The sequence below is a fragment of the Arvicanthis niloticus genome, unplaced genomic scaffold (genome assembly GCF_011762505.2).
Source record: "Arvicanthis niloticus isolate mArvNil1 unplaced genomic scaffold, mArvNil1.pat.X pat_scaffold_152_arrow_ctg1, whole genome shotgun sequence".
NCBI lineage: Eukaryota > Metazoa > Chordata > Mammalia > Rodentia > Muridae > Arvicanthis > Arvicanthis niloticus.
Window position 1 is genome coordinate 108413 of NW_023045472.1, and position 13970 is coordinate 122382.

The 13970-nt window shown below is 47.4% G+C and overlaps 1 protein-coding gene across 1 annotated transcript in view; it reads right to left on the reverse strand.

The window, feature by feature from the left end:
- Positions 1–3919: 3919 nt before the first annotated feature.
- The window catches only part of LOC117701629 (natural resistance-associated macrophage protein 2-like), a 37286-nt gene continuing 27235 nt past the window's right edge, over positions 3920–13970 (reverse strand). Inside the window, 3 exon segments of the mRNA XM_076928170.1 lie at positions 3920–4437; positions 10874–10927; positions 13170–13323. Of these exon segments, the coding sequence (XP_076784285.1) occupies positions 4360–4437; positions 10874–10927; positions 13170–13323 (286 nt within the window). The 3' untranslated portion in view covers positions 3920–4359.

Below are 13970 nucleotides of genomic sequence, written 5' to 3' on the forward strand. Positions count from 1 at the left end.
AAACTGGCTCCTCAGGGCTGAGCTTCAGAAAAAGAAATTCGCATTGTGTTCTGAAACATGGAGCATAGTTCACGCAGAAGCCTCGTAGCATCTGTATCTTATGTTGTTGAAAAGTTGCTTTCTAAAGCCACAGGCCATTAGCTGAAAGTTACCCCTGCTGTCTTTTTCTGACTTAATCTCCCCAGAGTTCAGGACCTTGTGCACACAGGCAGCAGCAGTGCCTGCACCAACAGGCTCTGACAGGTTTCTAACCAGGCTCTTAGCAAAAATTGACCACTATTCACTCAGCAAGAGGTGTAAGTGGTGCAGACCAAGTGTGTTTTCTTAGAAAAGGGATCTGGAGGAGGCAAGATGGCTCAGGAGTTGAAGGTGCTTGCTGCCAAGCCTGACCTCAGCTTGAACCTTGGAACCCAAATAGTGGACAAAGAGAATGAACTCCTGAAGTTATCCTCTGGTCCCCGGTGTGTGCACCCACACAAGCGAGCAAATGGCTGTAGAAAGGGGGTGGGATTGCCTCTTTCGGATGACTGGGGTCTGTAACACCCACACAGCTCACAACCCCCTGCACGGAGTATGCATACAGGGCACATGCATACATGCGGGCAAATACTCGTATACATCAAAATAAATCAAAATCTTTAAACAAAAGAGAAGGAAAATGGCTTTTTAAAAAATCAGGACATGATGCCAGCCTAAAACCCTGAGATTCAGAGGCAGGAGGATCACAAGTTCCAGACTAGTCTGGGAAATACTGTGAAACTTTCCCGGGGGTGGGGCAGAATTTTACTATATAGCAGTATCTGTGCTCAAAACTGCAATCTTTCTGCCTCACCCCTTCTTCATGGATGACACCTCTCACAAAGCCTACTTTGTAATGTTACTGAGTGAAGGAAAAGATATATTTACTGCTAAAAAGCACTGCCAACTATGAACGCAGTAATGGCGGCAACCCATGCAAACTTACGGAGCTGGATGCAGGATGCTCAGGCATTCCACCTTGGCTGGGTAGAGCGGGAGAGCTACCGCAGGAGGCTGCTAAATAGTGTCTTTCTACACAGACACTACTTAACATAATACCCGAATCTGTAAAATACTTCAGTGCCCTAATGCCATGTCTGAAACATGGCGTCTTCATTGGCTTCCACATCACAAGCCTGAGTGTTCTCCATCTGTCCTTCACAGCAAGGTGACACAAACCCTGTAGCAGGAACTCAGCACTAATAATTTAACTGCGTGGCCGCTGACTCTGGTGTACACCGTTGGAACATCCTTTTCTTAATTAAATGTCACAGTGTTTAATCCCAGGGGACGGTGAACAAGCACAGTCTTACCTATGTACTGAGTATGCTAATATTTGCATGCTGTAATTTGAATATGCCCTAAAAAATATTCTTACGTGTGAGGCCCAGTCCCAGTGTACAAGGTTGAGGTGGGGGAAGTCTCTGAAGAGGTGGAGTCTAGGGAGAGATGGTCAGGTCAAGGGGAGGGATTGGCCATTCTCATGGAACTATGTCTTCATGAGGGCAAGATGTTACCACGGACAGCCCCTCTAGGGAGCTAAGGTAGGCTAGTCATGGCTTTTAGGTCAGCTGGTGGGGAGGTGGGGGGGGGGGGAGACAAATGGATGAATGAATGAGTGAGCAAACCACCTCCTGGCTCTTGGTCCCCTGGTGTGTGCACTTCCTCTTGACACTTCCCCACTTGGTGCCATCAACCATGGGGCAAGAGTCCTTCAGTAGAAGTGCCAGCGAGCCCTGTGTCTTTGAACTAGACTGTGAGCTAAATAAACTTCTCTTCTGATAAAGTACCCTGTTCTCAGGTATTTTATTATAAGAAACAGATTAATACTGCTCTATAATGCCACTGTATACAGAAACCCAGACTTGTTACCATAGAGTAGAAAATGATTGTTACTGGTTCATTTGTTTTATTTTGTGTCTAGGGTGTTTTGCCTGTGTGTGTGCCCACGCACGCAGAGGACACTGGATTCCCTGGGACTGGAGTTACTGCAGAGCTGCCCTGATGGTGCTGGGAGTAACCAGTCTTCCTACCCACCACAGGACCTCTAGTCCTCTGTGCTCTGAGACAAGATCTTGTCAAGTGGCCCAAACTGGCCTTGAACTCTAGATCCTCCTGGCTCAGCCTCCTGTCATCTGAGATCACCCTGCCCAAGCTAAATGTTTAATGTGTTCAGTTTGGCCGAGCGGTGGTGGCACACGCCTTTAATCCCAGCACTTGGGAGGCAGAGGCAGGTGGATTTCTGAGTTCGAGGCCAGCCTGGTCTACAGAGTGAGTTCCAGGACAGCCAGGGCTACACAGATAAAACCTGTCCTGGAAAATATCAACAAAATGTAATGTATCATCTCTCTGCTTCTACATTTAATGCTGAAAGACGAATGTGACATTTAAAGTCATGCAAAGTCTACAGGGTTTTGTAGACTCAGATCCTAGAGAGCAAGAAAGTGAATAAGAATGTGAAGGCCCCGGCCCTCGGGCTGTGTGCCTGAGGAGACACGTATGCAATGACAACAGGTAGCTCTAATTCAGTCCTAGCCCACTGTGCTGTCTACTGTACTGTGTTAGCTCACTGTACTGTCTGATAGCCCACTGTGCTGTCTACTGTGCTGTCTGCTAGCCCACTGTATTGTCTACTGTACTGTCTGTTAGCCCACTGTACTGTCTACTGTACTGTCTGTTAGCCCACTGTACTGTCTACTGTACTGTCTGTTAGCCCACTGTACTGTCTACTGTACTGTCTGTTAGCCCACTGTACTGTCTACTGTACTGTCTGATAGCCCACTGTGCTGTCTACTGTACTGTCTGATAGCCCACTGTATTGTCTACTGTACTGTCTGTTAGCCCACTGTACTGTCTACTGTACTGTCTGTTAGCCCACTGTACTGTCTACTGTACTGTCTGATAGCCCACTGTGCTGTCTACTGTACTGTCTGTTAGCCCACTGTACTGATAGCCCACTGTACTGTCTACTGTGCTGTCTGCTAGCCCACTGTGCTGTCTGCTGTACTGCCTGCTAGCCCACTGTACTGTCTACTGTACTATCAGGTAGGAATGTGGATCAAGTGCTGTAAAGACTTCCCTAAGAAGACAATTAGTGTATGAATGTGCTTACATGTGTGCCCATGTGTTTGTGTACTTGAGTGTTCGTGTTCAAGTGTGTGTGCATGTGTATGTGCGAGTGTGCATATGTGTGTACACACATATTCGAATGTGAGTGTGTGCTTGTGTATGTGTGTGGGGGTGAGGCCCATGCCCCAGGCCTTGCCTAAGGCCAGCAAGAGCTCTACGGTTAAGCAGTGCCCCTGGACACAAGCTTCTAGTTATTAAAAGTGTAAACTTGACTGTAAAAAGGCGAATTTCTGGTTGGCAATTGGGATTAAAGAAAAACAAAACCAAAAAGTTCTGCAACCTGCACACACACGTCGTGCAGCGTGTCAGTGTGTAAAAAGCACTGAGGTCTGGGCTCCCGTTTAGTGTGAGCCTCATAGCTCTCGTCATACACACCTTCAAATGCTTGCAATTCCTCAGACACTCAGCAGTATATGGGTGGCCCTTAGAAACAGGGTTAGGACGGACAGTGTGTTAGTGCGTGGAGTGAGAAGAAAGGCCAGGTGGACAGACGCCAACAGAAGAATGACGGCCACAGACACACTCGATGTGGAAACAAAGGGGGAAAGCCAGTAAAGTGCCTGCTATCCAGGAAGACCCGAGTTTGGGTCCCCAGCACTGTGTAAAATCCGAGCACAGCAGCAGATCTGTGACTCCAGTGTTGGGGCACAGGGCCAGGAAGATCCCTGAACTTACAGGCTTGGTTAGCCCAGCCAAACACTAAGCTCTGTGCTCAGAGAGAAACTGTGAAGACACCTGATGTCAACCTGTGGCGCACACACACACACACATATCATGGTAAAGCAACACTTTAAGAGTTATTTTGGGAAGTCCATCATCAGAAGGCTCATTCTCTTTCTCATTTGCGACCCAGACAGAAGAAAGACCTAATTCATCTGAACGACATTTGTAAAAATCTATCAAATTTTATAACCTTAAAATCTTACCCAAACTGGCATGTTTGGGTTCACATAAATACATATCCATACATTTTAAACCCCAGAAGTGCAGACACAAGCCTGAGGGACTGCACAGCTGTCACAGGCCCGCTGTACCTCTGAGGGGTCTCTGACCCATACACAGCTGTTAGCTTTTCCCCCTGACTCCGTGAGGAGAGCTTCACCTTGTTCAAAACATTTGAACGAGCTCACCTCTGAACTAAGGGATTTGAGAACAGACACTTGGCACAAAAGGGCTTAGAGAAAGTGTTCTTAAAGTCTCCTGGGCTGTTAGTCATCTAGACACCAATGAGTCGGCATCCACGGTGTTCAGAAGGTAGAGTTCAGGCTGAGCGGTCAGTCCGAGGCGGTACTGGGGATAAAAGCACAGGAGAGAATCAGTGTAACTTTCAAGGAGTGACATGGGGAACTAACGTATTATTTTGGTTCTTCTCAGTACTTCTGAATTTTATTTCAGAATAGAAAATGGCTTACACGTATGTGGGGTTTTTATTTAAGATCAAGGACACTTTTTTTTTAATTTTTATTTTATGTACATGAGTATTTTGCCTTCATGTATGCAGTGTACACATGCCTGCTGCCCACAGGGGTCAGGAGGAGGCACTGGATCCCCTGGAACTGGAACTATAGATGGGTGTGGTGGTCAGCCACACAGCAGCTGGGCAACCCTGAGGCAGACAGGGCACTCTAGAGAAAGGTTGCAGCCCCGAGTGTCAGAGAAAGCGTGCTGAGAACACATGGCAGGGTGTGAAAACCATCACTGCATGTGTTTGTGGCTACCTGAGATGGAGCTGAGTTAAGGATGGATGCTAAATGCATTCTGTCTCACGAGGGTGAAGCTGGGCTGGGGCTTTAGGATAATATGACCAAGTACACAAAACGATTGTGTCCTAGCACTGTGTACTGGAAATCAGATTTCAGATATCTAAACCCTGAGTCTGGTAATTCTGGTCCTATTATCCTTTGACACCTGAGAAAAGCCCTTTCCTGAGTAGTTAAGGGAAAAAGCATGCAGAGAAGCAATGAGCTGCAGGCCCCAGGGTTTGCAGGCTGAGAAGCTATGACCTGTGGGTCCAGGGTTTGCAGGCTGAGAAGCAATGACCTGTGGGTCCAGAGTTTGCAAGCTGAGAAGCAATGACCTGTGGGTCCACGGTTTGCAGGCTGAGAAGCAATGACCTGTGGGTCCACGGTTTGCAGGCTGGAACAGGAACCTGAACTGTCTTCATGCCCTATACCTTTCCGGTTCTTTAAGTAGGACTCGTGAAGTTCAGGCTGGCCTCAGAGGTATTATGTAGCTAAGGATGAGCCCGACTCATACGAGCCCCCACCTCCCAGGTCCTGGGATTATAGATATTTATAACCATACCCCACTCTCAGCAGTTTTAAAAAGGTATTTCCTGACCCCTTTCCTGTGAATCTAATGCAGATGGTTTGCAGGGATCTGTGAAAAACTTGTTTTTTGTTTAAGTTAGGGCCTCACTAAGCAAGCCTGGCTAGCCTAGAGCTTGTTATATAAGTCAAGCTGGCCTTGAGCTCAGAGACTTGCCCACCTCTGCCTCCCAAGTCCTGGGACTAAAGGTGAGCTCTGCTGTACTTAACTGTCCAGCGATACACTTGGGAACAGTGACCGGCTTTCATGTCAGTTGGGGTATTCAATGGTAATATCGCCCTTGGCACCAACAGTCCATGTGTGGAGTGCACACTATAGGTCTGCATAAAGGGACTAGAGCCATATATTGTAGTGAAGACACTGGAGTGTGTGTAGGGCTGAGGGCCCAGCTTTAATCCTTCTAATGTATACTTTGGGTTTTATTTCAGAACTGAGGACCAAACCCAGGGCTAGGCAAGTGCTCTACCACTGAGCCAAATCCCAATCCTTTGTTTAGGGTCTCGTTCTGGAGTTCTGGCTGGCCTGAAACTTGCAGTGATCCCCCTGACTCACAAGTGCTAGGATTACAGTCTCCCACCACCACACAGACTGTGTTTACTTTCTGAACCTTATCTTGTGTGCAGAATGGAAATGAGCCACCAGGCACACTGTGACTGTAACTCACCGAGTCCTAAGTTTATCGTGAACACATTATACATGGCTCTGTGTCATCCCATAGGAATGCCGTGTGAAGATCACACAGACCTCACAGTGCCCTGGATCAAAATATTCCCGGGCAGTGTGCTAGGTAGACACTGACATTTCACTTGCAGGTTCGACATCCAGACTTGAGGATCTAAAAGGCCACTGCCAGCATCATGGATGACTCCTGGAAACCTGTCCCAAGTGAGCAGACACCATGGACTTCCTCATTGCTCAGTCTGTGGCATTAGAGTATTATCACTTAGGTAACATGGAGAATTTTTTTCCCTAGTTCTGAGGCATTTGGAGATGTGGCTAAGCACAGGTTAACACACTCTTGTGGTCCACTGAGGTGGTAATATTACTGCCCTTAGCTACAGAGAGCCCTCTCTGTTGTTTAAGCCTGTTGTGAGCATCCAGAGTTACTGCCAAGTGCTGGGACAGGTCTTCCTGTGTAGCTCTGGCTGGCCTTCAGTTTGCCATCTTCCTGTCATGCTTCTCAAGAGCGGAGGTTACAAGTGTGTGTCACTGCACCTGATAAAAATGTTTTCATGTCTTGGTGCTCCTGGAGAAAGTTTGGGAGTCTCACTACAGCTTAAAGGGTATGTTGTATATTACACAAGATGGTTTGGCATCTCACTATACAGCTCAAAGGGCATGATGTATGTTACACAAGGTGGTTTGGGAGTGAACTCGAGTCTTCTGGCTTAAACTACTCAGGTTCTACTGACAACACACACTGGCAATGTCACTCAGATACACTTTCAGGCTGTTCAGTCACCTCTCGCTATAGAGGGTGAATACCTTGTTGCAAGAACTTTAAGCCAGGTGGTGACTGAGCACGCCTCTAATCCCAGTACCTGAGAGGGAGGCAAGAGGATCTTTGAGTTCGAGGCCAGCCTGGTCTACAGAGTGAGTTCCAGGACAGCCAGGGCTACACAGAGAAACCCTGTCTCAGAAAACCAAAAAAAGAAAAAAGAAAAGCCAAATGTGTGTGTGTGTGTGTGAGAGAGAGAGAGAGAGAGAATTGCATCCCTGAAGCAGGAGTTTCATAAATCGCTGTGAATTACCTGATACAGACTTTGGGAACTGAACTTGAGGTCTCTGGAAGGGCAGCGAGTGCTCTTAACTACTGAGCCATCTCTGCAGCCCCGATGTTTCAGGGCCACAACTCAATTTTTACAGCTTTGCCACTTGTACACACAGGTGAGGTAACAGCAAAGTGAAGGTAAGGTTCTGGAATTGCTCTGCACCCTAGATTAGTTCTGAGCTCAAACCCAAGCCTCCCATCTCCCTTACAAACGGCACCGGGCCTGTGTCTGCATTACAAGGGTTCAGCCAAAATGTGTATCTGGTTTTAAACTAAGTGACTTTAGTTTCTCTATTCAAAATTTTATTACTAAAATCCTTTTATTATTATTTTTTGGTTTTTCGAGACAGGGTTTCTCTGTATAGCCTTGGCTGTCCTGGAACTCACTCTGTAGACCAGGCTGGCCTCCAACTCAGAAATCTGCCTGCCTCTGCCTCCCAAGTGCTGGGATTAAAGGCATTAGCCACCACTGCCGGGCAAATCCTTTTATTATTAAAATCCTTCCTGGACAGTGAGATAGCTTAAAGAGTAGAGGAAGGTAGGACAATTTCATCTTGCAAAATAGTAGTTATGGCCTTAACCATAACAAAAGTATTTAACTAAGTGGGTAAATTGATTTTCATTTAGACTGAAAAAAAGTAACGTGATTCGTTGTGTACATGTGTGGGGCAAGTATGCAATGCCATGGAGCACATGTGGAGGCAGAGACAGCTATCAAGGGTTGGTTCTCTTCTCCCACTGCATGGGCTCTGAGCACTGAAGCCAGGTGTGAGGCTTGGTGGTGGTGGGACATTTGAAGCTATCTGGGCCTCTCTTAGTGTCTACAGCTAATCCAGACTTTCCAGGGCACTGAATCCATATCCTTCTCTGTCCCTTCAGGAGCCAAGCACTGATGCTTGGACTTACAGTGCAGTCACTCCTGATGACAACTAGTGGGTCTGCCTTTCAGCTGTTAAGACTATATCCATTATAAAGTGTCTCCGGTGTTTAAAAAAAAAAAAAAAGTCAGAAAACCAAACAGGAAAGAGGGAAGTTTTGGTTAATTACAGCAAGTTCACAAGCTGTCAAAGGTTCACTACAAGCCTCATTGTAGTCACTTGCTGCCACCCTGGCAGGTTCTCACAAGACAAGCTGCTGCTACTCCCCGGCCTATCTGCTCCAGTGCACTGAGGGTACAGCTATTTCAGGTCACATAAGAACAAGGACCGATTCAGAGAAGGTACAAAAATGGCTCACAAAATATAATGCCAGAACCACAAGGGTGTGGGGGCTTGAAATGTTTACAGGTTACTGCACAGAGTACTGTTGGAAGTACCGCTTTTCAGTGACAATCAAATGATTAGGGAACATTTTTTAATCTTTTGACACTGTAAATATAGTTGTAGAATCAGAAGAAACTATATCACACAATGAAACCTTCTATCATTGTAAACAAATATAACACAACAGACTTCTCGGGCAGGGATCGAAATGTGCGGTGGAGGCTAGCCTAGTCAGGCCCCTGGGCACCATCCCCAGCGGCTTGGGCTAGGCTGTAAGTATGGGGAATCTGGACACAACCTGCCCACCCCATCCCATCCCTGTACAAACTCAGACACCACTAGAACATCTATACAAGGAATTCTATACAAGGAATTCTGCTGTGTCAATCTGGCTCTCAAGCACTGCAGAGAGACAGTTTCAAAAGCTCAGCTTCCAGTCTGATCAGTTTCGGGAACAACGGTGGTAGTGACAGGTATGAGAAGGAGCCTGCAGTGCAGGGGTTCTCAACCTTCCTGATGCTGCTGACCCTTTAAATCAGCTCATGTTGTGGTGACACCCAATCATAATTTTTTTGCTGCTACTTCATAACTAATCTTGCTACTGTTATGAATTATAATGCAAATGTTTTTGGATGTAGTGTTTTGGATGGGTGGCAACCCACAGGTTGAGATGTTACTGTGAGGACCCGTTGCCTGGTTTTGTTGGATCAGCTATGGGGCTAAGGTCAATCAGGGTGAGTGAAACACAGCAATTTATCTTTTATGCCTCATAAAGAACCTATGCAGGCCGGGATGTTGACTGTGTGTGAAATGCTAGCAGTAACACCACAGCGGCACATACAACAAAGGTCATTTGTCAGCCAGCTCGACACAGGGAAGGCGTCAGAGAGGAGGACACCCTCCGAAGCTGCTCTAGTTCCTGCTGCCACCAACACAGTGACCACACACGTGTATCCTCCTCTCCAGCAGACAGGCAGGATTCGATGTGACAGAATCACGTCTCCCCCGTGACACGCCAGAAGTAGCTGACTGAGAGCAGCAGTTCTGTGAAGACTCCAGAGCTTCGCAGTCTGGTCTCAACAGGCTCTCTCCGAGGGAAGGGCAGCGAGGATGCAGCCTAGGCCCGCCTTGCTGGGAGACTTCACACCACTGACACCTACTGACTTTGCAAGGTTTGGGCCCAGAGCTCCAGAGATTGCCTTCTGAGTTATCTTGGGCGTGAAACAGCGGTGTGTCAGAGACATGATTTGGTGAAGGGTACTTTGGGGAGTAGTGCAGTCAGCTCTGTGACTCGTTCTGAGTCCAGAGCCTCATGAGAGTCAGTTCACGAGTGCAACAGTCTTCTGCAGTCAGCACTCTCTCAGAAGAGGAAGGCAAAGATTCCAGGACTGTGCGTACTCAAGATTAAACACTATCGGGAACACTTGATATAAACAGGAAAGTTTCTAACCTCAGGGATAAAGGTGAAGCCTTCCCTGCTAAGGAAAACCTGCAGGCCAGCCATCATCTGTCCACACCCACCTCTATGTCCTACATTTTTTTCTTTCCACTAAGAAATTCCAAAGTAGAAATAAAGTCCTGAATTGAGCAGGGTAGTGGTGGTGCCTGCCTCTAATCCTAGCACCCAGGAGGCAGAGACAGAGGCAGAGGCAAGAGGAGCTTTGTTAGTTTGAAGCCAGCCTGGTCTACAGAGTGAGTTCCAGGACAGCCAGGAAGAAACTCTTGAAAACAAACAAAATGCACCAAACAAACAAAAGCCCTGAATTCAAAGGTAGCTGTCTCTAAGTCTGTAATGCAAACAGAAGGTGACAGTCTGGCTGGGCTTCTCTTGACTAAAAACAAGCTACTGCCCTTGGGCAGCTACTTAGGAACTTAGTGTTTACAATAGCCCAAGGGAGGGTCACTTTTTCACCCTCCCTTGTAGTGCTGCCTACTGCTACAGGGTAGGACCCTCCCGCCCACCAAAACTAATCATCTAGTAAGCACGAAAGCCAGGAGTGGCAGACAGGCATGGAATTCCAGCACTCAGGAGGTTGAGCCAGGAGGATTGTTGTAAGTTTGAGGGCAGCCTAGGCTACATAGTGAGTTTTAGGCAACCTAGTATTTAATAGCAAGATGCTATTTCACAAAAACAAAAGGAAACAAAGACCTCAACACACACACATAAAACAGTGTTTCCCAACTAACAGTTGAGTCGTAAATGCAGTCTGTGCAACAGCACATACTTGTGGCTATGTTCACACAGTAAACCATAGAAACACACTGGCTCTGATGGCTCCCTGCAAAGACAGACAGACTGATCCAGTGTTTACTTAGTATTGCCACCGCTCTTGTCTTCGCTCAGCAGGGCTTTAGAGATGCTTACCGAGCGTCCACAGTCCAGGAAAGACATGCCCAATGCAATCAGACACTGCCAACCCTGGAATACAGAATACAGAACATGGCTGTCACTCTCCTGCCAGTGAGGCTTGCCCAGTGCTAGCGTCCACAGTACAGGAAGGACAGGCCCAGTGCTATGCAGATGCAAATCTGCCTCCTGCCTGCCCCAAGCACCCAGCTGTGCTCATCTCTTTCCTCTGTCCAGTCAGGCTAGGAGACCCTCGGCTCAGCTTCAGACGAGCAGTGGGACAGCTGCCCTGTGAGGCTCTTGGCTCTGAGCTAAGCAGCGGTAACCAGGACCTAGACTTGGCCCTATCTCCAAAACTGGGGCTTAACCAACCTCATTCGTCTTAGGGTCCTGACTCAACTCAGCACCTTCACACCCACGTTCAGTGAAGGAACAGTTGGCCAAACTCCTAAGAGATTTTTTTTTTTTAGAAGATTTATTTACTCTTCATACAGTGTCCTGTCATGTGTGCCCAGATCTCATTACAGGTGGTTGTGAGCCACCATGTGGTTGCTAGGAATTGAACTCAGGACCTCTGTAAGCGCAACCAGGGATCTTAACCTTTGAGCCATCTTTCCTGGCAAGGACATGTACAGTTACTGGGATCCCAAGGTCCTATGTAAGCAGTGTATCCTGGCATGCCTGACATTTATAGGAAAGGAAGAAACACTGATCCAGGACACTATATTAAAGTATACACTGAAGGAATCTTCTCAATCAGATTCTCATATGTGGGATAGGGCATGTGTGGAGTGAAAGAGAGAACAGGACTGTACCCTCCCTCTTCAACACTGTCCACAACAGAAATGGTGGGACTTCTGCTGTTTCCTATCCCCCACCTTAGTAATTTTCAGGAACCTCTGTACCAAGCAGGTAACTGACTCTGTTCTTATTGCTGTAGTTTTCCCACTAGTGAGTTGTGGGAAAGATTGGGAAGCACACACATCTGCCGCTCTATGCACACATGTGTCTTATGCACATTTCCTGTTGTCACAGGGGCTCTTGCTGAACCTGGAACTAGGCTGGCAGGCCTCAACGATTTTCCCATTGCTGCCTCCCTTTCTCCAATGCCGGGCGGGGTCACAGGCTCACACAACCACTGCAGTGTTTTTGTGTAAGTCCTGGGATCTGAATTCCGTGCTTACACTTGCTGTGCAACCACTGAGCCACCCTGCTTCCCAATCATATCCTAACATTCTCTTTAGATATGAAATACCGGACCTCATAAAAAACCAACAGAAATAGAAAAATACTAGGTATTAAAAACTAAAATAGGAGACGGGCATGGTAGTGTACAACTTTAATCCCAGCGTTTGGGAGGCAGAAGCAGGTGTATCTCTGAGTTCAAGGCCAGCTTGTCTATAGGATGAGTTCCAAGACATCCAGGGACACACAGAGAAGCCCTGTCTCAAAAACCAAGGGGAAAAAAAAGAAAGAAAGAAAGAAAGAAAGAAAGAAGGAAGGAAAGAAAGGAAGAAAGAAAGAGAGGAAGGAAGGAAAAACAAAAGTAGACCAGGGGCAGTGTCCCAGGCCTTTAACCCCAGCACTCGGGGAGCAAAGACAGGAGGAGCTCTGTGGGTCTACAAATTGAGTTCCAGGATAGCCAGGACTAGAGAGAAACCCTGTCTTGAGAAATACCACTTCCCTACCCACTACACACAAAAAACTAAAATATATTTGATGATTTGAAATAAGAATGTCTGGTTGAGAGCAGAGTGTGGTATTGGAATGGTTCCCGTGTGGTGGTTCGAATATGCTTGGGTCAGAGAGTGGCACTATTAAGGAGGTGTGGCCTTGTCGGAGGAAGTGTGTCATTGTGGGCATGGGCTTTAATACCGCAGTTCTAGCTGTGTGGAAGTCAGTCTTCTGCTAGCAGCCTTCAGATGAAGATGTAGAACTCTTAGCTCTGCCTGTATCATGCCTGCCTGGATGCTGCCATGCTCCCACCTTGATGATAACCAACTGAACCTCTGAACCTGTAAGCCAGCCCCAATTAAATGTTGTCCTTTATATGAGTTTGCCTTGGTTATGGTGTCTGTTCACAGCAGTAAACCCTCACTGGGACACCCAGCACTGGATAAGCCTTATGTGTAATCTCCAGTACCAATAACAACAAACCTAAATGAACTTTCAGGAGCCACTGACCCAACAACGCCATGTAAATGCCTCAGTAAAGCGCCAGTGCTTTGGGGACCAGTTGTTTCTCAAGGACAGTTAGTCCCGCTGGACCACCCCAGACGCCATAGGTGCCCTGCTCCCTTCACACTGGACTCACCAAGTAGAACACAAAGGTCAGATAAGCCACGCTAACCACTGCAGCCACCACGTACAGTGCCACGTGCCCTAGCTCCTGGACATAAACCACTACAAAGTACATGTTGATGGAGCAGACGATCAGGACCAAGATGCCACCTGCGATCCTCCAGCCTCTGCAAAACAAAGAGCACAGTAAGTGCCTGGCAGTCCAGCTCACACGGACAAACTGTGTCCCATGGGTTGAGGGAAACGTAGAGGACAAAATTAGCGATGAAGCAGAAGGGAAGGGGTCAGAGTAAATGGAAACTTTTAGTATCTATCTATCTATCTATCTATCTATCTATCTATCTATCTATCTATCTATCTATCAGTGTGGGCACACGTCTGCTACTGCATCCATGGGGACCGTCTCTGTGCGGTCAGCCCTCTCCTTCCTCCCTTGTATGAGTTCCAGAGATGAAGCTAAGGTGGCCGGGCTGGTGCCGCAGCCGTTCATCCACGGAGCCATTCCTGCGGCACGAAAACCTCGCATTTAAGACCCTAGAAATCAGTAGGTCCTAGACATGTACCAAGCCATTTCATTATACGTTGGAACACGGTCCAGGGATGGAGTCGTGAGAGGAGAGTTCTGAGAGCAGTGACAACAGTCCAAGGAAACAAGAGTCCTGTGGTCTCACTAGTGCCTGTTGCTGTTCACTCGATTAAATGTCACACTCTCCTTTACACTCCGCTACGGCAAAGCCTGCACTTGCCATCTGTGCATTTGCCATCTGTGCTGGTCCCTGTAACTGTACAGCTTGAACCCGTGAGAACTTTACAC